This window comes from Dreissena polymorpha, chromosome 15, assembly GCF_020536995.1.
Source record: "Dreissena polymorpha isolate Duluth1 chromosome 15, UMN_Dpol_1.0, whole genome shotgun sequence".
Lineage (NCBI taxonomy): Eukaryota > Metazoa > Mollusca > Bivalvia > Myida > Dreissenidae > Dreissena > Dreissena polymorpha.
The window spans coordinates 13,215,544-13,239,556 of record NC_068369.1 but is presented as its reverse complement, the minus strand read 5'-3'; the positions used below and the strand labels follow the sequence as shown (position 1 = coordinate 13,239,556).

Sequence of the window (24,013 nt, the reverse complement as noted above, 5' to 3'; positions counted from 1 at the left end):
CTATGTAACGCTCTGCACCACAACAGACGAACGCAAACTGTATTTTACGCTGTTTATTCTCCCACTTTAAACCAGATGCTTTACATCGAAGTCGTGTTATCGATTTATATCTACACAGCGAGCGAATCAAGAGATATTGAAAAATTGAATAGTGGTTGGATTTAAATTGATCAGGCGTGCAAAATTCAAAGTGTTATTACATAATTTCTACGGAACATTATCGAGAAATGAATTATCTACACAGGTATGTACATATTATTGCAATCCGTTGATATTGAGTGTTTTATATTGGGGCGTGAATGTTGCGCACAAAATCCTTGCGCAACAATATAGAAAAAGAAGGAATAATTCCCACCATTAATTTGGTCTTTCCCCCTTTGTATACTCCAAATATTACCCATATAAAAAGTAGCTTAATATTTGAGAGCGTCAATAATTTGGACTAGTGTGAAGACTGCACAATGTTTATCAGAAATAAGTTGTGGTAATATAACTTAGGACCGTTGAAAACACTGCATTGATTTCAACAATATATGATCATTAGGAAGCTCACACAAATAAGCATAATGATAAATTGTATTCTTCTGAAAGAAGAAACTGGTGTTAAATGGCGACTTCAAAACAACACAAGTAAACAAAATAAGTTAACTAACCATGTGGCGTAACATTGCCACCTTTGCTTTTCGCAACCGCCCCCGGCAGGGATTTTATTGTTTGTAGAAGTTCACTTTTTTCGATTTCCAGGCACTCTTACTCTCTATTTGTTGTCCAATGCTCGAAGTCTATTAAGCTTATTAACACAAAGATTGCACGCGTTTCCAGTTTCCCCTAAATTAATTTGTTTTATTATAATGCCAAAGTCATTTAAAGATTCGTTCGATGTAAGATTTCTGTAATTTTTCCCTTATATTATTTGAAAACAAAACACACATGTGTTTCCTATGGCAGCCGCCATTGTTGTTGTTGTTGTTGTAGGCGAAGCATTGATACCTCCAAAGCGAAGAGTATTCTTTTTGTAAACTGCGATTTCATTGGTCTACTGAGAGGTTACAGATAAGGTCAAAACGGCGTGTATTGGTTATATTGTCCCACGGCTAATGCTGGAGAGTAACAGAATGAATTAGTCGTGGGTAACCGACGATGAGATAAATAGTGACATTATCGTGTCGTTTGTGTTTTTGCCAATTCTCAACTGGTTTAAAAAATGGGATTTACATTCGTATCAGTGTACCAGCTATAAACTTTTAGGCCAAAGAAAGTAATGCTTAGTTTCGAAGGTCTGTGGCTAATATTTCTTATCAAAGCCCCATATCAATGTTTGTATGTAAGGTATTCATCTGAAACTGAAAACGTGTTTTCGGTTTATTGTTTGAGGTCTCTAACCAAGTTTAAAAACTGTCAAGTCAATTTTGAAAAATCATTCACCTTGTTGAAATAAGAAAATTCTGGGAAGCGTTTGCTTGCAACTAATCCATGTCTGTATATTTATTATATAAATTAAACTTAACATATATGTTCAGAGTCTTTATTAGCGTTCACTGACTCAGCTTGAATAAAATATAAGCAGGATTATATGCTCTTTTGTACTTGTTTAGTCCTATTAAGGTTTGCGTGCAAGGTGATAATTATGATGACGTTTTAATGTAACGAATACATATCTCTGTAACTGCTACAAATACTAAATTTAAACGTTACACGTTTTGACGATCACTATAATATGTAACTGACAAAGGCCAATATCTTTTAACTAATTTTTTTTTTAAAGAATTATGTAATTTTGTCCTATACAAAAGTGAAACAACGTCATATCTCTTTGTCTAATACAGATATTTAAATAAAACTTTACGTATTTGTTCAGGGCCTTTATGAACATTTACTGACCAAGACCTATAACATTGACCAGCAGGAGTATGTTCCCAGTTGTTCTTAGATATGTCAGGTCAAACTTTGCGTGGAAGTTAAAAGTTTGCATTCAACAAGTACATATATATGTAATTTATTGCATATATTTAATTTCAACTTAAAACGTACCTTTGGGATCAATGTGTTAGATCAATAGCATGGCCTATAACTCTGATCTACAATTTATCCGATTTTCTCTAATTGTACTTTTTGTTTCTTACTAAAATGCTAATATAAGCATGTGGTTTCATTTTGGGGTAATTTGGGTCATAGTAACTTGTTCTTAAAATAAAATAAAATAAAAATAAATAAATAAATAAATAAATAAAAAAAATAAGTTTCGTTAGAGTTATCGGGTTGTATTTTTGGTGAAGATAGAGCATCTTTTCCTTAGGGATACAATTAACTGAAATTAAAGTAAACTACTTGGTAAATAGTTGATATAGTTGAAAATCTTTTTAGTTGGCCGATCGCACTTTGTGTTTTTTATTAAAACAAATAGTTTCAAGTTTATATATACTAAATAACTACTTCATATTTACAACTTCAAATATGTCCCTGTTGCCATTAAACCAGAGGACTGAAAGATATTGTGCACAAACCTATCAACGCAGAAAAAATATAGAGCGCACTTGCCTGACACAGCTCTTGTTTATATATGTTAAATAAAGTCCATACAGCCGGTCAAAGCACTGGTAAATCTTAGACCGAGCTTGCTCAGAGTTTTAGTTTTATAAAAACTGTGAAAAGGCCCCTTTAATATGCAAATGGAAGCTCGACTCAAATACTTAATTGGTATTATCATCGAGTCTGATAAATAGCATTAAATTATGATGTTTAAATTGTTCCCCAGATGTTTATCCGTTCTATTTTTATACATATAAGCGGGGATAAAAATACACATACATAAAACGGTCCAATTAACCATTTGAATAATGGTCACCTTAATGAAAAACACATATATTATGGTCTCTTTTATACCGAAAATATAACAAATATTCCCCTTAATGAATTTGATAAGTTAGAAAAAAATACGTGGACCAATTTGTTTGTATTTTTAAATCATTAATCAAAATGCTTTTAATACGATAATAAAACATCACTTTTGTTGTCAAATCAATAATAACAGTCAAAATAAAAAAATACTGAATATATATTTACGGTAAATAATAGCTAATATGTTCAAGACCACACCACTTTTGTTGTCAAAGCAATATTAACGGTCAAAATAAAAAATACTGAATATAATATAAATAATAGCTAATATTTTGAAAACCAACATGAAAAAAACGTTATGTGTAGTTATATAAAGTTACATTTAATGATTTCTATTTGAACCTACTATTTTAGCTTAGACTTCAATTCGAAATAGACGATATGTTCGGGGAAGCGTTCTAACAATTGTTGATCTTTATGCTAAGTGTATCATGCACGCAACAATCCTGCCACAAACCATCTGCTTATCTCAAATATTGTACATTTTAGAAGTCATTACGCAAATGCATGTTGCGTTCGTGTGTTGATAGATTTATCATAAATTCAAGTCAAGGGCTTTAGTCGTTCATGTAAGACTTGTTTGTATTGTGCAATTGTTAACGTCAACTGAACGCATTCACTTTACATGTAATGTTTTTATCTGTGTACCGAAGCTCCGATTTGTGTTTACCTTCAAACTACCGTATGCAAAGAAAACGACGCACCTGCAACAACTGATGATAAGAGGAAAAGTTTATCAGTGCTGACAGTCTTCCACTGTATTATAAGTACTCCACTTCTTACAGCAACATGATGACCAGGGTTGTTCTGCTCTCTCTACTTGTTGTCACAGCGCTCGTGGCCGTCTCGGCTGCGCGTCAGTACAGCGCTTAACATACTTCTTAATTAAGAGCGTTTGATTTCTACGACAACTTTAACTTTTGTAATAAGGGTTCTTTGAAATTAAGATGTACAACATTCAGATAGCAAAACAGAATTTCATATGCAACATATTTTAGGAATGAACCATATATACACGAAAAAATATACGTTTTGAATATAGAGTAAGCCTTTATATTATTGCTTAGAAAAAAGATTTCAAAAGAGCAGTGCAACGCGTATTATTTTTGTACACACATATAAATTCAATCAATATCATACCATATCGCACAAATATAATCTATAAATCATGACTGGGCATTTCAATTTTTATGCGGCGCATAATAAACTAAATCTTTAGACATATTTAACCTTATATGCGCTAACAGGCTTAGGAAAGTTGTCCGCTATATGAATCATGAACATTGATGTGTAGCAAACTACTTTAGACAAGTGACCGTTTCGACATAATCTTCGCAATATCTTTTTTATTTGTTTGTGTGTACCAAGTATGTACTCGTGCGTACCATTTTATAGATAGTGAGACTTATATATGACCTGTCTTATTGTTATGCAATTGCTGATAGCTTTGGTTCATTCTTTCCGATGTAAATAATAATTACGTTATGGTAATCTGTATTTACTAAATCTGTTTTCAAATACTTTTCTGTGTCTATTTTAGACCAGCAGCGACCTTGTGACGTGTGCAAGTTTGACAGCGTTCGGGTTTGTCCCCAATACAGACGACATTCATTGCACCAAATTTTGCCCCGTCCTGGAGTTCTCAGAAGGGAAGTGCATTAGCAGATATTGCTTCGGACCAGGGACACTCTTGGTGTTAATATTATTGGCAAACCAGCCAGGTAATACGAATTAACAGGCTTCGTATAAGTGAAAAATAACAATAAATTACAAGAACTTAATTAATTTATTATGTTGGAGTGAAGTATGTTTGTTGTTGCAGCAGATGTTGTTTTACTTTTATTTGTTTACGACACAAAACAGTTAACTCATGTTTTAATATGCTTATATCAAAATAAATTTTGCAAAATTAGATTATTATTGCATTCTCTTTTTTGTTGTTAAAGTTAATCGCTTGGTGAACAAATATGTGATTCAGGGTTTAGACCAAAGTAAAGTGAGGTTGGTCATACGTAAATATCAAATAAAACGCATACAATTCTAACTTTCTACAATGTTTAATTTCAAATGTGCCACGTAAAACTACAAGTATCATGTTTGCCCTGCAAAATGAATCGTTGTATTGAATTTCAATTTTCGAAGACAGTACATTTTTATTTTTAATTAAACTGCAAAAGTTTACCGTTCCAAATCATATGAAAAAATTGCGTGCGGATACGGTTTAAAATGTGAACACACAAAGGTTACGATTGTGGGGAAAAAGCAAAGGCATGAGCCAAAATTTATACATTCAAGCTCGCCTCTATCGATTTTAATGTCAAGAGATCAAATGTCAGGGTCACAGGAGCATGTAAACAAATCTCTTAACATTGCATATCTAAGCGACTTTGCAAAAGGTTCAGGGTGTGGTATACATGTTTTGAAAACAGCTCTAAATTAATGTGTTTTTGTTTAACTCTTTTTTCTTCATGTTCTTTTTTTACATATGCAGTTGATAAACAAAAATTCAATATACAGGCCCCATATGAATGAATGGCTTTTTGTATAATATTCCTTTATGCCCTGAAACAAAGACTTAACATGAAAACCTTATATTATCGCCTTTAAAGTAACGCCCTGTTGATTAATACTATGAAATAGTCCATTCAGACTTGATTCGCTCGAATTACGCTGCAAATAAAATATGTTAAAGTAGAAAGACGTAATGTTGAATAACCGAATCGATTTTTGTTTGGTTTCCGTTCTAGTTAACAGTAATATGATCTAAAAAAAATGAACATTAAAATGCATTATTCTGGTTAGTTTTTAACTGATTTTTTTTAACAGTGTTCGTAGTTTTATTTACTAATGTTAATCTTAACAATAATTATAATAAAACATACATTACATAAAGAAGCTTGCCTATCCTGGAATTTTAATGCCTGGACCATTAGACGAAAGTCGTAACGTACTTAAGTAGCACCACCATGTCGTTTAAAAATCAGCGTTTTTACGCACTATCGTAGCTATGCAGGTATTGTCATCTTACCCTCGCTGCCAACTTTCCAAAATATCTAAAATTGTTTGGAATATTTGTTTAAATTAAATCATATGATGATGATTGTGTTTTCTTGTAATTTATATAAAATAAATGAATATGTTGGCCGCATGACCTAATCGGCTTATTACGTCGAATCAGAAGTTTGCGAGTTCGAGTCTTGTCGTAGTTGTTTTTTATTGAAGGTTCATAACTGGCGCACTTTGATATTATCCACATACATATGATTAAGTATCAACACAATGAGCGTTAAGCTAACAAATCGATAAATATAGAATCGGCGTTTACGGTAAACACTTAATATGCTTCATTTTGAGCTTCCACATAAAAAATAAATAAAAATAAAACAACAGACATAGAATACGAAATTTACATAACATTACAGTTGTAAATAAGTAATAATCACCAGTCACATCCGTTACGTTTGCCTTTTGTTTCAAATGATCCTGGTTCAAACGCAGTTTTGAAAACCTTTCTTTTATATTCTTCATGCGGGATTTTTTCTAATTAACATACCGGTAGTTGACATTTGATTTTAAAACCTGTTTCAGGTATTCTTTAAAATAAACTTATTTGTTCAAGACATGCCCTTCTATTTACTTAGTACGTGACTTAAAATATACTGCTTATTTTCATTTATGTACACATGCAGTAAATGTATGTGTAACATCACATATTTAAGAACATGGCAGTGTGTAAAGACCGTAATTGCTTTGCAATATTATATTTTATCAGAAGACATCCGTATTTGACATAAATGAAAACTAAAATAATAGTTTCATATATGAGTCCATTATAAGTCCATTATCTTCACTAAAATAACCATTTTCTGCAATAATACACTTGCGATTTTTAAAGTCACAAGAGCAGGCGAGTGGCAGATACCAATGCGAACAATATCAATGGCAATGTCCTACCACCGCATTCATTGTGATCGTTCCCTGAAAATGTTGAAAATTTCAAATATGATCAAAAACATAACCAATGTTTAGTGCCAAACATATCAAATTGGAATAATTAAAATAGTCGAAGTATGAAGGATCATACTGATAATGGCAATATTCGTATTGTCAACGAAAATTATAGTATATTACCTGGTTCTGTTGAAGTCATGTTTGTTGCATTACTAGAACCAGTAATGTAAGCGTCTATATACAAAAAAAACATGAAATTCACAGTGCATTTAAATCAACACAGTTGTGTTGGTCTGTACATGAAGTTCATATTGGATTAAGATAGATAAATATCGCAATCACACGGACAGTCATTTAAATATATATCAATATTGGATAAATAAATATAATTATATACTGTTTAATTTATGATTTTACTTCATTTAATTAACAACGGATGAATATACTTAGTTCTATTAGAACAGTATATACTTTACAACTTACATTGAGAGTACCTACCCTGGCAGCGGGTTCCGGTCAAGGATATAGCGTGCGTCTGACTAATATGTGAGGCACATATAATTACTTATTTTGTCCATTTTAAGGAATTAATATGTGTATATGTGTATAGCTTATTTAGCTGTTTAACTGTGCATTTTCATTTTGGCGAACCTATCAAAATTCCCCACATAGATATATTTAAGAAGATATGCTTCGTGACCCTCATATATACGTATATACGTTAACGTAGGACACTACCTGACTGAGGTGTAGTAATGATCAAATGCGTTGCAGTGGGGATTTTAGTAAGTGTAGTTGTCGTCGTCGTTGTTGTTGGCGTTGTTGTAATTCCTCTCGAATACGTTGTTGTTCTAGTTGTCGTTGGTTGCGTGGTTGTTATCATTGCTCTTGTTGTGGTTCGTGATGATTCTTGTCTAGTAGTTGTCACCGGAGATGCTTAATAGCGATATGATTTAGCGAAGTAATAGAAGTACAGTATACATACATGATGGACATAAATTCTCGGATTCATTAACATATTACACTGCAGTATGAACGATATTTCATCAGAATGTTTTAGTAAAACTTAAGTATTTTTAACGAAAACGGTCCATGCTAGTCCAAAAACCGTTATTTAAGAATAACACGCATGGTTATATATAAAGGAATAAGCTGTAGTAAAAGGTATCCGGCTACGAACATACGCGTTTTGCATCTTTATAATTTATTGCTTTACTCAACTTACTTTCGTTACAGTAGAGAGACCCCCAGTCGCGCGAACAGCCATGGGGACACGCTCCGGTGGTTTTGTGGCATTCCTCACTGTTAATGCAGTTTCCACACGGGACACATTCATCGCCGTAAGTGTAATCAGCGCACACTGAGCAACATTATGCAAAAGATTATAGAATGTTGTCAAGTGTATTTTTTGTTTTTTCTGTCATCACTTTTTTATTGTTGGTATCATGATCCTCATGAATACAACTAATTGTTTATTAATTTGATAAAGAACACATTTGATTAATTGCATATTGGAAGCTACGTTATGATTAAATACATCGGGATTCCATTAACTCAACCGTGTCGGCATGTTATACTTGAACTATAAGATATTCTTCATTAACCAGTTTAATTTAAGACTATGTATATTTATTTATTCTATATATTTGGTTAAATGTGCAAATTTTCATCACATGCTATGTAAATAAACCATATGCATGGATAAGTCATTGAATCATTAGACACAGTATATACAATTAATTGTTGGAAAGCAAATCAAGCCTGTACTTATTGATAAAAGAGTTTACAAACATCTGAATAAAGTTTGCTTGCTTTACACGTTACCTGAGTAAACCTCGACCTTACAAAGGGTTAGGTTGCCTGGACGGGTGATGTTGATCTCACTAATAAGCACCTTCCCGAGGCGAATAGTGAATACGCCCGATCCATAAGACTCGCGCATATTGTTAGATATCATGGTAATTGCAGTTCCCGGACCTTGTGAAATGGCCACTTCAATTCCTGACGTCTCTGTAAGTAATGCAGCTTTATTTCATGAAAGTTAGAAGTAAACGACGCAACAAACACGCACAAAGAATCTTAGAAATCGCATACGTATAACAGTTATAGTGTATGACATAATGGCGGCCTTCCAATCCGCTAACGCGCCAGTAATTACCCATGTACGCAATAAAACTACAACTAACCTCTTAAAATGACGTACATTTTGAAATTAATAAAATTCAACTGTTGGTGGAAAATAATGCGCATAAAGGTTGTCCCTATAGCAAATAAAAGGTAAGAACGATAGGTGTTTGTCAAATGTGAAAAGAAATGTTATACAATGACCAAATTAAATTCCGTGACTAAATATCGATAACAACAAATATCAAATTTGATGCAGTGCATAATGCATACAAATGCAATATAAATTCAAGCTATAGTACTATGCGCAAAGGAATAAGGTTGATATTTTATTTATTAACTTATCCATAAAACATATTCAAGTTAGCATTTTTGTACAATAATTTAATTAAGCATCCTACCAATGTCGTTCTTCCCGTGTATAACGATACGGCTGACAAAAAACAACCCGTTTAGCATGAGCCTCACATTGACCATCTCGCTACCGTAGGTGTTGTTGCAGCAGGATTGCACGTCCTGGAGGTTGATGCTGCAGCACGATTGCACGAACGACTTGCACCCGTACACGGTCCCTCCGAGTGCGAGATTTGTCGCTACAAGAAACATGATTCGGCTGACGTCGTATATGAGTTATATTGAATGGAAACTGCATGTCAAATCGTTAAGTGATTCCAATTTATAAGTACAGAAACGCAAAACATTACCTCCAGCGCTTACATAAAACCAGCACATGTCGAAACTAAGAAGGTATAAAAGCAAATGAAACATCATGGCTGTAAATGTTGACCAGTACAATTTTTCCGTGATCAAGTTATATCATAAAATCAAATTCCCTCCATTTATACGTATCGTCCTGACAGATAGTTAAATATGGTGTTCATTAAGATTCAATATATTAAAAAACACTCTCATGTTCTGGATGAAATCAAAGAGCATTTGCAATTTCGGCGCGCAATTGAGCATCTTTGGTGTGTTTGATATACGCGATACCGGTGATCTGGCTGTGACATTCTTAATCAGGCTGTTGCTTTTAAGTATATAAGGTAAACAAAGATATCGGCTTTACACTTTATATCAACCCATCTGTATACAAATTCCACAAGTAACTAGTTTCACGTGAGAAATAAATAATTTTTTATATGTGAAAATGTATCAAAGAAGATTTTGTTTAAATAAACACGTTTTTAATATTACGGTTCAATAAACGTCAGTACCGCATTCATAGAACCTACGTGTTCTTACCATCGATTGTATTTATATTCTTATATGACTATTATTTGTTATATAATGTTATGTTATGATGCATAGATATGTGACATAGAATAATGTGTACATGTATATATGCATTGCCTGACTGCCTGACTGCCTGCTTGCCTGTCTGTCTGCCTGCCTGCCTGCCTGCCTGCCTACCTGCCTGCCTGCCTGCATACCTGCCTACCTGTTTGTATTAATGTTATGTAGGACGTCATTACAAAAAAGTGTGTATGTGCAACATATTGGTGTTGTTAGTTTTTATCATTGAATTGTTCTACATGTAGTTTTTAAATGTTTTATTAGTATATTTTGTTGTTTTACTCCTGTTTATCGCATTCGTCTTCATCTCACTACTTTTGGTACGCTTTTATGTCCCATGTCAATGTTGAGCATCGCTTTTGGTTGATTTATCCTTGTAATAATTCTTGGGCTTATTAAAATTTCCTTCTTTAATGCCCAACGTTTGAAATGAAATACTACTATCTGAGCGTGCTCAACAGATGAACAACTTCAAATAGAAGTCAATACTTGATCCTTAAACATAAATAAGCGTTTCTTCAATTTTCTTGTTTACAGCTGTTTGTTCTTTTCGTGATAAAAAGGCACTCGATCTCTCCCGTTATTGACTTCTTTTGATTAACTACATATCGTTGTTTATAGGCAATGCCATCAGAGGCAAAGTTTTGAAGTTCTGATGCAGTGGGTATTAAAGGCAATTGAGTTAGACCTCCAGACCATTACAGGTCAGATTCTTTGCGTTGGGTTTACGAATAAAAAAACTTTAAAGTAATGGGATCTTAGACATGTGTGTGTTGTTGTGTGTGTGTTTCTTTGTTATAAACCTTTGTCTTTTGGTCGTGTATAATTACTTCACTACTGCTATTCACTCACCTTTGAAACTTTCAATTGCAATCCAATGTTAAATGTGAAACTCTGTAGTTTTTTCCTTACGACGTTTTACTTTCACCAGATTCCATAGCGTCGCGCGACGCTTTTCGGGACTTTTTTAATACTCACGGGCTTTTGTTGCAGAAATGGTCCAGAATAACAATCGCTACTGGTCTTCCTTGATACAAAAATGCATCCGAAACGAAACAGCTTATGTCGTTGTTGTTTTTTTTAACAAATATGTTCGAATTTATTTTGATAACTAAGTTCTTGTCAACATTTTAAACAAAAATGTTTAAAAAGAAACAGATACAAAAATGTGTCTTTTTATTTACACATGCATTATTGGACACGCCAGTTTCATCTCTAATACTATGCACCAAGTAGTAAGTGTTCATATTTAGAATGACTCTCCTAAAGGCAGACTTATTTTTTGTTTCACTACTTTTCATTTTGGGTCGGGTATTTTAATGACCCAAGTTACGTATTTTCCATCATCAGAGAAGATGCAGCTTTATTAGTGAGTCGTTGCTGAGATTTTGTATTTGTAATGTGATATTTTATCGCCCTTTGGGATTCAGGTTATGATACATTTGCGTTTGAGTAATCGATAAATTAAACGCTCCATAAAATGATCTGACAACTTAAATACCAATTCTTGTCCAGAATGTTTCAAAAAATTATACATTGACGCCAGAACTGCCTGGTCATTTATTAATTGACATAATTTTAAACACTGTTGAACCGGTTTGTAAAATTTTCAAAAGAGATGTGTTTTCAGCTTTGATCTAAACTGGCTTTAGATTGACAATCCTCAAGATACTCAGGTAGATTGTTCCACCATTTTGGACCGACGACTGCAAGTGATCTGTTCGTCGTCTAGGGATGTAGAAATGTGTGCCATTGTGTGATCTTAATTTGTATTGTCCTCTAGCAGGTACAAACAATTCTCTTATGTAAACTGGAGCTGTACCATTGATTTCCCGAAATACAAAACTAAAACTTTAAACATCACCCTGGCCTCTACTTGGAGCCAGTGTATCTTTTTAAGGAGACCAGTGAAAGGTTCTTCAAAAGAAGCGTTCAAGACTACTCTTGCGGCATGATTTTAAACTCGCTGTAGCTTCTTGTTTGGTAAGCGGGAACAACTTCCGTTAAAAGACCATTGGAAAATTCAATATGCGAGTGAACTAATCCATGTGCTAATGATGCCGAAGACTCGTCTGTAAGATGTTTTTGTATAGCTTTGATATTTCGTGGTTTTGCATGTACTATCTGACACTTCTTCTTGATGTGTTTGTCAAAGTTGAGTGTGTTGGTCATGATAACATCAAGATCTCTTACATTATTGACAAATTTCACTTCGCAACCACCGACAACCACTCGCCAACTGTGACCTGGTTCCATATACAATAATTTCAGATTTTGATTCATTCATTTTAAGTTTGAAGGTTGACATCCACTTAATGACGTCGTCCAGGAAACTATAAAGTTGCTGAAAAACAGTTGACTCATTTTCGGAATTACCTTTTTGAATTTTGAATGCTAGCTTATGGTCAACCGCATATCTATAAAGATCAGCCGGGTATTTTCGAACCACTCTGTTGATAGCCGATATATACAAAGTAAATATAACTGGCCCGACACAAGAACCCTGAGAAACACCGAAAAGTAATTGCTCAGTTTCAAATGTTGACTGTTCGACTAACACTTTTTATTGTTCTGCTTGTGAGATCTGAGTTTATCCATTTTAAGGGAATGCCATGAATACCAAACTCGTCTTGAATAACACGGATAAGTATTCTTGTAGTGTATCTGAGTTATAGCCCTATAAAGTTAAACAATACAAAAACAACAAACGACAAAAACTATAATATAAGAACGTGAAGGGTTATGATTCTAGTACATGACAGTTCTCATCATTGATATCAATACACCCATGAAGCTTCATGTTCAAGTCTTGTATTGTATCTGATATATAGCCCTGAAAGGTTTCATCATAAAACAAACAGAGGGATATAACATTTATTTAAGAAAGTGTAGGGTTATGGAAAATGTGCATGGCACTTCTCCCTATTAATATCTATGCACCTATGAAGTTTCATGTTAATATTGTATATAGTTCCTGAGATAAAGTCATGAAAAGTTGTGCGACAGACGGACGGATTGACATAATGACAGACTGACGGACGGACGGACACAGCCAATTGTATATCCCTCGCCTTTGGAGGGATATACTATGAAACGGCATAGGTGTATAGATATTATTGAGGTGAATTGCGATGCATAAAATCATGTACCATACACTCATTTTTTTATTAGACTATTTATGTCAAGGGATATGCACCCATCCATAAACAAACTTTATTTGTCGGGGGTTATCAATTCAACGTATTTGCTTGTTTGGTTATCAAATCTTTGTAGCACAGAGAATAAAACAATCTTTTAAGTCTGGTCAAAAGTTGTGTGCCATATCCTTTAACAAAATTATATTGAGAAAGATTTGGAATGTATTATCTATATTAAATAATAACTACTTATCAGGCAAGCGGTATCTATAGCGCTATGGTACATACAATTAGCTCCCCTGTATATAAGGAAACAGAAGATATGTATGTTCAACAGGTCAGTTTGACCTGTGGATGGCAAGGTTACGGTATACACCAAGCGGAGCCTGTGATAGTGCAAAATTATTTGAAGGACAGACAGCTTGCCGGAAGAGGTCTTTGTTAAGGATGACACATGCGATGTAAGTAGATAGCATAAAACTATTGTACTATTAGTGACATTTGACGTTGGGCGTGATTGTTTATTTGTAGGCACACTGTGCGTACATGCATTTATCTGACGTACATTGATGGCCCAACTTGATTTATTCGTTAAAGTGTGTATAAAGGGCGCGCATTCACCTATCCATGAACTGGAAATCATATTAAAGGTGATCTGCAGTGTTCTTGTTTTGATATGTGAATAGTGTTAAAGTCAATTTAACTGTTAAGAAAAGTGCACAAAGTTACCACATATTAGTCAATTTAGTTTATTACAAATGGTATTTAGTGGTCTCGCGGGATGCGACTTTTATGCATGCATAGTACCTGATTTGAATACCCACAACACATCATACGATCAGACCAATAATATTTCTGTTGTTTTTAAATCTATTAATTTTTAAATTTGTAAAGGACAAAGTGACTTCTTTAGAACTTAAAATGTATGCAAAATGTTTACAAGTTTCATAAAGAAATACTATTTTAAAATGCTCAGCGTGGATAAAACACTTTGGGGTAACTTATGACTCTTTTATAAAGAAATGATATATATTTAGTTAAAATTCGTAATTTTGAGTTCTTTCCCTTTCAATGTGTTATACATTTTATCATGACTTTATACTGCAGTATACTGTTGATTCATTATTGGTGTCGGTTAAAAGTCGTTACACGAGCACACTGCCTAACGTATTATACATCATACTTTTTTGTCAAATTTGTAAATCCAGAGTAAATAAAACCTCAGCTAGCTATAGACTTGCACTTCAACTGAGGCATGTCACAGAGGCGACCGGAAGTGCTGCCCTAAAGATAGCCCAAACCCAAGTTGCACTATTGATTTAGATTCTAGTTTATGCAATCATCGCCACTAGATAATGCAACACATTCTATATTATTTCGCAAAATCTCCGCAACGTGCTCACATTTATTTATGAATTTCCTATTTCAACGAACACCTGGCTGGCTCGGAAATAGATATACACGCGAAATTGCTTACGCCAACGCAACCGGCCAAATAAATGCTCGGTACGCCGTATCGTAGATTGTATAGTGCAACATATTGTAAATGCGCAATCGCTAAGGCCACCGCAACCGGCCAAATTAATTCTCGGTAAGCCGTACTGTAGAATGGCTACTGCAACATATATCGAAATATTCGCAATGCAACAATAATTTTCAATGCAAACAAGAGCTATTTCCGTTACGCCTCAGCCCGCCGAATGAGCACTAGAACAACCATACTATACCGAAAATAATTTTGAAAGCATTCCTGCCATCCTCACACAGACTGGAATGTGTGACAGATGACGACAAAATACTAAGTTTACCTCCCCAAGACGTATATATATCAATATATATAGATACATATTTATACTTTTAATGCTTCCGATCACCTCCAAGACATAGAATTTCCGCCACAAAATAAATTCATTTATTTTCACCCAAATTCTATGACATGTTTTATAGTAATTTAAATAAACACTCACGCGCTGAATCTATAAACATGTCGAGTCCGACGTCAGATATGTGAATGCCATCATCTCTGTAAAAACCTCGTGTTTCCAAGTCAATGTCGACTTTTAACACATTCTCTCCTACGGCGCGCATCATTTTGTGGCCAAAGTGATTTATACGGTTCCGTTTTTTGGGCGATTGTCTTCTGCAATTCGCCCCTTAGGTAACATTATATACGAATACCGATGAAAGAAGTCCGTTACTGCATCCAACCACTTTACATCCACATAAGTGCATTCGCAAACGAAATAGCTCCGACCGCACGGTATTAGTATTAATGCGCCGCAAAAACACTGAAGAAGTACATCGGTATTTTCCGTTGCAAAAATTGATCAATCAGAAGATGTCAAAGCTATCGGGAATTGTTTGACTTTTAACTAATACATATTGCGAAGAGAAATGTGCTTGTCCGGATAGCTCAGTCGGTAGAGCACAAGACTGATAAACGCGGGGTTGTAGGTTCGAGTATTGAGTGGTATTTTTTTTTCACTATTATTGAATGGATTTACTTAATTCTTGGACATAACACCTCTATGTACAAGACCTTTCTGTTGATTTTTAAGCTTGACCCATGGTTGACATTGACCTTTAGTATCCAATGTTCAAAAACTAACATTTTCCGTATCTTATCTTACTTGATACTGAATGGATAAACTTTATACTTTGACACACACGGAGGCCCGTGTACTTAGGCAAGAACGATCCAGAAACCTTACTGTACTAATAAGAAATTACTACAATGTTTGTCTTTATTAAATCTATGTCAAGTTTGGAACTGTGTTGACCTTTTTACCTTGAACCCTGGTTTACATTGACCTTAAGTATCCAATTGCTTAAAAACTAACATTTGCCGTATCTTACGTGATACTGAATGGATTTACTTTATACTTTGACACACACGGAGGCCCGTGTACTTAGGCAAGAACGATCCAGAAACCTTACTGTACTAATTAGAAATTACTGCAATGCTTGTCTTGATCAAATCTATGTCAGGTTTGGAACTGGATAAATGTATTATATCTTCGCAGTTTAGCTATCAATTGGCAAATACGACAATAACTTGTTTTAAAAAGCAGCATTTACATTTAACACCAATAGCTAAATCATATAATGGTGACATCCTGTCACCATGGTCACCGTTCCTTACTTCCATATGTTTTCTTCAAAAAAGGTGATTGGTTGGCATCAAGGTGTATTGTGTTTTAACGACCGAAAAATTTGAGCAAAATCGCCCCACCAGTACTTTGAGTACTTTGCTTATCTATTGGTTTGTTTTCCGTTTCCGAAGCCCTCAAAATAATGTTTTTTCCAGACTATGATGCTCGCTGGAAAAGTCCTTTTCAAATATTCAATTGATTCCTGAAGTTATTTAAAGGAGACTTGAATGTTATTCCGGACCAAATCATTAACCCCAGGTGGATGACTAGTACCTTCGGTGACATCCGGAATAGAGCGGCGAGCTGCATCTGGTGTACGGCGTCTGCCCACCCTATACCGCGAACGCCCATCCATACCACTTGTGTCCCACCCGGGATATTCAGGTCCTGCATCCCTTATACAAACTTCTGAAATAATAGTTATAGAGGAGCAGTTATCTAATATATGACATGTACGCATTCGAATTCCACCTGCCCATCCGCATAATTTGATCGTCTGACACCGCCGTACTTGCTAATTGTGTCGCTTTGGCTATTCTAAAACTGTGTGATTTAAAAACATTGCAATCAAAACCAGACTGTATTAAAAACATGTGACTGGCCTATAGTAATTGTGCTTACTCATAGTTATGAGTAAATTTATTATTCTCTATTCTCAAAATACTATTAAAATCTCATCATCTTTATAACCCATATCATCATCATTATCATTATCAAACAAATAATACACCAAAGACAAAATAGGAGTGAGTGCTTGTATTTGACAGGACTTTCAACAAATAAATGCAAAAAACAATTCTTCTGACGCCCGTATATGTTGTATGCGCAATGGATATAGACCTCAACGGCACCGCTCAGATGAGGAATCTCGAGACGACTGGAAACGGTGTAACATCTTTGTTCAGGTGTATAAAGAACTGAAACGATACTATTTAAATGCTGTAGGGCATGTAATTATGAATACTTCGTATACACATGTGTGTCATGTGAAAAGGTGCAAATGTATTCATAACAATTAGACGTCAAGTATATATCTCAAAAAAGAGTTACTATTTGAATAAACTGATCCCCGCCGATGCCCACAGTGCACACAGGACGCCCCCAATGCCCATCAATCACGCTAACTTGCTTAAATATTATAAATAAACAAATGTGAAACATTAATTTGTTCAAAGAAGCTGCTAATATCTGCAAGATTCATCTACCACCACCAATCAAGAGAAGTGTACATGACTTCACGTACACCCCATACAATAATCAGTAGTAATAAACGATTCAGGTAAAACCGCGAGCGGGATACGCAACCCTACTGCCATTTTTGTTTTCTTATTTTTTCTTTTAATGGCAGGGGGACGTATGAGGACCCATGGCTCGAGACCGGTGTCTAGGTGCCTTCATCACCTCCCAAAACCTCTAATTTAGAGAAATCTACAAATAAGCAGCTATTAAGATACTGTAACATTAAGTATTTTATAGTAAAAAATGTAATTAAAACATTATCAATTTCATTGCGCAAGTTAACATAACAAACAAACATCAAAAGCATCCTGCACACACCCCGGACATCAACAAGAAACAAACAAATCACTCAAACCATAAAATCCATAAAGCATCTATAAAGAATGTTGATAAATCATAAATATTCCGAGAAATATATAAATGCATATGACGAATTTAACAGCTATAATAACCGACTTCAACATCTAACCAGTCACACCAAAATGAAAATATTAAGTAATCGTAAAATAAAAATGTCTTTAAAATTAAACGTTCATTACGAACGACAACAAAAAATTATAACACTGACATTTAAACATACCAATATTTCAATAAGTATGCTGGAGGTACTATCTCCAGAAATTGAGAGTCTCGAAAAACATGACACCCATAACTTAAAAGACCTCATTCAAACACAATATTATGTAAAAAATGAGTCAAAATAATCAAGAAAACTTAGCTGCTTCAGACTCAAATGAAAATACACCCATCGTTTTTCCCAGTAAAGAAATCGGTTCGTGTTAAGATCCCATCTCACATGGACTAAAAACCGAACTGAAAATATACTAAATATAGACTTTATAATAGCAAAATTATAAACATAAAAGCAATGTAACCAATTATTTAACCATACATATGTTCATTAAGGGCGGGCGGGCGGGGTTATCACCCTTTCGTTTTCTTGCTCCATAACTTTGCCTGTCAAAAACAACCCTCGAATGGCGTCTTACTAGATGTGCAAATCATATATACCCCAAAACGAAAAACTCGTGCGCTTTCGCGCTAAAACATGCACACAAAACCCGTGCATTAAACGCGCTAAACCATTACCATAATCTCTCTTCTAAATAACACGTATTCAACCATACTATAGCGTATTTATCAAACCGAGAATAATTTCATTTACTCATAGTTATGAGTAAATTTATTATTCTCTATTCTCAAAATACTATTAAAATCTCATCATCTTTATAACCCATATCATCATCATTATCATTATCAAACAAATAATACACCAAAGACAAAATAGGAGTGAGTGCTTGTATTTGACAGGACTTTCGAATAAAACAAAGAGAGAATACAAATAATATAAAACATAAAATGAATACCTAAATATTCTCCACCACGTTATATACCTCTCGAACTGTGTTTTAACTGAAAAGATACAGTTATAAACATTTGTAAAAGCAATAAAATCAATTCAATCAAAATAGGCACACTATGGCCTTCAACAACGGTCAACTGACCACACAAGCCAACTGGCTTATCAACATCAGGCACACTCTTGCCTTCACAAACGGTCAAATGACCACACAAGCCAAACGGCTAATCAACATCAGGCACACTCTGGCCTTCACAAACGGTCAAATGACCACACAAGCCAAACGGCTAACAACATCAGGCACACTCTGGCCTTCACAAACGGTCAAATGACCAATCGAATAATGCACAAGAGAATTAAACAGATATAATAAAACAATATTTACCAAATTAATGATAAACATTAAAACGGAAATAAAAAATATCATAATCATAATCCTTATAATAATAATAACATACTACATAAACCATACCTTTATGTTCTCCAATACTTAATATACCATTCGTACTGTCCAGTTACTGCACTGCAAAAAATAAACTTGCAGATTGTTAATTCCATGTGAACATGCTTTTTAAGAAAATAAGGTCAACTCACAAAAGCCAACCGGCTTTCACACATCAAATCAACTTGCTTTAAAAAACGGTCAACTGACCATACAAGCCAACTGGCTTACCAAATCAGGCCAAATGGCCGTAAACAAATTGGTCCAATGACCACAAGGAACATACACACAACACAAACACAGAACTTAATAATACTCAAAAGCATTTCCAAACCATTTATATAATAATATATTATAGTGTCTTTAAATGTGCTACGAACAACACATCATACATTTCAAATCACACATACATTAATAATGACTTTTCACAAATCTAAATTTAGCGACACCGATAATCTGTCTTTCAAAGAATCTTTAACATATCCGTCCTTAGTGGAAACACTTTTTCATCTATCATGTCTTTGCCAAAGTCTATCCACAGTCTTATTATTGGCACTTATAGATGCTCCACCAGCACGAAAAGAATGAAGTCCATATTTAGAAGAAACATAACCCATTATACTTAACTTCTTCCTCAAAACTATCATTTATAGTAGAATAACTTATATGCTTATTATTAAAAATCAATTTGAAACAGTGTTAAACATTACACAAATAAACTGGTCTAAACACATAATCAGTAGATGAACATGCAATATCTGCAACACACAAACACTTTTCAAACAATTTCACAGGGCATGTGTCTGTATTAGTTTTGCAATCAGAACAGTATTATCCTCTCTTAAAATGTCCGTTTTTGACTTTTCAACTTAAATATCACAATGCATATCTAAAAATACAACATCTGATCTTTTAACAGACAAAATTTCACTTATCCTAAAAAACCAGCATAAGATAAGAAAAAGATTGTAACGCCTCTTAAATACCCCAAAGAACAATCGCTCTCAGAAACAAAAGTGTGATAAAATTTCTTTAATATATCTGATGTAATAGGCTCTTTTTTAACTACCGTCTTTGCAATTCTCCGAATGCACCCAAATAAAATACATCATAATAATCCTAGTAATTATAATAACATACTACATAAACCATACCTTTATGTTCTTCAATACTTAATATACTATTCGAACTGTCCAGTTACTGCATTGCAAACAATAATCTTGCAAATATTGTAAATTCGATGAGACTTTCGTTCCAAGAAAGTTCGGTAACCTGACAACACAAGCCAACAGGCTTTCACACACCATTTAGACTGGCTTTAAAAACGGTCAACTGACCATACAAGCCAACTGGCTTTCAAAATCAGGCCAATTGGTCTTAAACAACTTGGTCCAATGACCACAAGAGACATGCACAAATACCAAACACATTTTACGAATGTTCTCACAATCAATACGTATGTTCTGCTCTTAAAATTAAAACTACCGACTTGACATTTGTTTTTAGGTTCAATTCACCAACACAGACATACTTTAAGCTACTGATCGAACCCTGGCTCAAATTTCCATGGCAATAGCATAAGCTCAATTGATATACTAGAACACCGTATTAACTTTGATTTACTAATTTGGAAACAACAAAATGCTTAATACACTCAAATACAAAGCTATAGGTACTTGGTCGGCTGCAAAACTAGTCAATTTTTAGAATTTTAACCCATCAAACAAATCTCAAAGAAAACCGTTATTGATGCAAAGTTGAATTTATGTGACTCTAAAAAGAATACATGTACCATCTGAGAATAATCCCTGTTGCTGAACCGTTACTTGTTTTTGTTCAATTAAACGCAAAACCTAGAAACCCATTCATTTTTACGTGCTAAACCATAACCATACTCTTTCTCTTCTAAATAATATGTATAGACCAACATCATTCGGTATTTATCAAACCTAAAATAATTTCATTCACTCAAAATTCGTTAATGTAGTATTATCCATTCACAAAATACTGTCAACTATTCCTCCTCCTCATCAATAACGTTAGCATCATCATCAACATTTATAACATCGTCATCAATAAAATCATCATTATTAATCTTAACAAGTTATTTTCTAACACATAATTACACAAAACAAAACAAACAACAAATTATACCTTTCGAGCTGCCCTCTTACTATAATGTTACACTATTCATTATTTATTCTTCGAACTGTCCAGCTTCTGAAAAAATAAACTTCGCAAACATGTGTAAATGCAATTTCAACATGTGTTTTGAGACATATTTTAGTGAACTGACACGCAAGCAAACTGGCTTATACGCATCTGAAAAAATCTGCTTTAAACAAAGTGTCAACGGACAACCCGAGCCAACCGGTTAATTTACATAAGCCAATCTGGCCCTTAATAACATACATTTAATGTTCTCCAATATATATAATATCCTTCGAACAGTACAATCTTAACATTAAATAAAAACAAAAATGTAAATGTAAACGCACGTTTTAACAAATTTGGTTAACAAACTACACGCGCTAACTGGGTTTATCCACATCTGGTCAACTGGCTTTCACCAAAACGATAAGCAAAATTACACATGTTAACTGGCATTCAAAAAACGGCCAAACACCATAAAAGCAAAATGTCTTTACACATCAAGCCAACAGTCCACCAAACAAGAACAAAAACTATCACGAAAACAAAATGGACTTATATTGCAAATAAATCCGGTCTACTTTTGTTATCATTACAGTACCTAATCTTTAAAAATGCATTAAACTATGACGAAACTAAATTTAACAAAACCGATAAATGCCTTTCATCTAAGTTTAAAACAACAGTCTTATTGTCAACGCTCTTTTCAAACCAAATTTATACCACAGTTTATCCAAAATATCGTAAATTAATTAGCACATATGCATACACCATTATTGACACCAACCTTGCAGGGGAAACTTAACGTCTTAAATTATTATGAAAAATATAATAACTCTTAATGTTTTAATTCAATTTAGAGAAAATGTTTAATTGTATACAACAATAACATAAACTGTTTATTCAATATCCAGCGAACGAGATGTAATATATGCAAAACACAAACATGTTTCGAAAAAAGTTTACAAGACAAGTCTCTATAGCTGTTTCATAGATGAATAGAATATATATTTCCGTAATGTATCGATTTTTGATGTTACATTCTTAATTCACAATTGGAATACCTGAATAGTTTAAAGATATGTTCGCATAAATTTTCATCCGCTTATTATCATACCACCTCATATATCGCACACAACCATCGTGCTGAATTATATGGAAAACGGCAGTTAATTGTTATTAATCGTTTGTTGAATTATACGCTTGGAACTAATACACAAACTTGTAACACATGTATTACCATATAAGGTGTTATATCTTAAAAACAATAAAAATAAAGCAAGGTGTTCGTAAAAACACGAGGGAGAGTGCTCTAACTCTGCTATCAAAACAACCTGGAGTGACACACTATGTGGCCTTACCTATATATAATCCTACCAGACCATTACATTTGCGACCTCTTTTTGAACTTAAATAGTTTCATTTTTACACAATAATCAAATCAATTGATGTATCTGAATAGTTGGAACTAAACAAAAACAACAGCACAAATAAAGATATGGAGCATGTTATTGAATATACTTATCATAAAAGTTAACAAGGAACACAACCTGTGTTAATTTCAATCGGAATGTTGTTGCCAGTGTTATTACAATAAACAGAACCAACAAGTCTGACCTTTGTTCGAAGTTCCAGCTCACCATTCCGCTTCTAGCAGAGAATCAGTCCTCTCATCGAAAATCTCCTTCCGAATACTATGTATTTCGCAAATGAACGCCTAAACTACTTTATCACCCTTTCGTTTTCTTGCTCCATAACTTTGCCTGTCAAAAACAACCCTCGAATGGCGTCTTACTAGATGTGCAAATCATATATACCCCAAAACGAAAAACTCGTGCGCTTTCGCGCTAAAACATGCACACAAAACCCGTGCATTAAACGCGCTAAACCATTACCATAATCTCTCTTCTAAATAACACGTATTCAACCATACTATAGCGTATTTATCAAACCGAGAATAATTTCATACAAAAAGCTGACCCGATGTTACGGGCCGAATGCCAAAGTATAGTTTGAGGTTGCAAACTGGGCATATTAATTTATTTGTTTCACAAGGAAGTTTTACGTTACTAGGATTTCCAAACTGCGTTTTTGACTGTCCAAAACATATAAAAAACTGCAACAAAAGTGACCTATTGCCGTTATGTGTATAAACTTATTCGCTGATTCTAAATGAACAAAAAATGCCAACGTAAAGATAGTCTTGAAGAAAACAGAATCCAGTCGACCTTTGGGAGAATTAAAAATATTTGTTCAAACATAGAGA

The 24,013-nt window shown here is 34.1% G+C and overlaps 1 protein-coding gene and 1 long non-coding RNA gene across 3 annotated transcripts; both read right to left on the bottom strand.

Annotated features, from left to right (window-relative positions):
* Nucleotides 1-6,643: 6,643 nt before the first annotated feature.
* LOC127861140 (uncharacterized) lies at nt 6,644-9,853 on the bottom strand. The gene is made up of 7 exons (XM_052399509.1): nt 9,678-9,853; nt 9,375-9,566; nt 8,674-8,859; nt 8,075-8,209; nt 7,588-7,785; nt 7,030-7,083; nt 6,644-6,876 (listed from the first exon to the last, which is right to left on the bottom strand). Exons 1-7 carry the CDS (start codon nt 9,742-9,744, stop codon nt 6,794-6,796), a joined length of 915 nt encoding a protein of 304 aa, XP_052255469.1. The 5' UTR covers nt 9,745-9,853; the 3' UTR covers nt 6,644-6,793.
* Nucleotides 9,854-17,296: 7,443 nt separating this feature from the next.
* LOC127860342 (uncharacterized) lies at nt 17,297-23,709 on the bottom strand. Of its 2 annotated transcripts, XR_008039714.1 has the most exons (3): nt 19,627-23,708; nt 19,162-19,207; nt 17,297-18,618 (listed from the first exon to the last, which is right to left on the bottom strand). It is a non-coding gene; the product is annotated as an uncharacterized LOC127860342 (long non-coding RNA). The 2 variants fall into 2 exon arrangements; XR_008039713.1 differs by having other exon boundaries at nt 17,297-19,207; nt 19,627-23,709.
* Between the last annotated feature and the right edge of the window lie 304 nt (nt 23,710-24,013).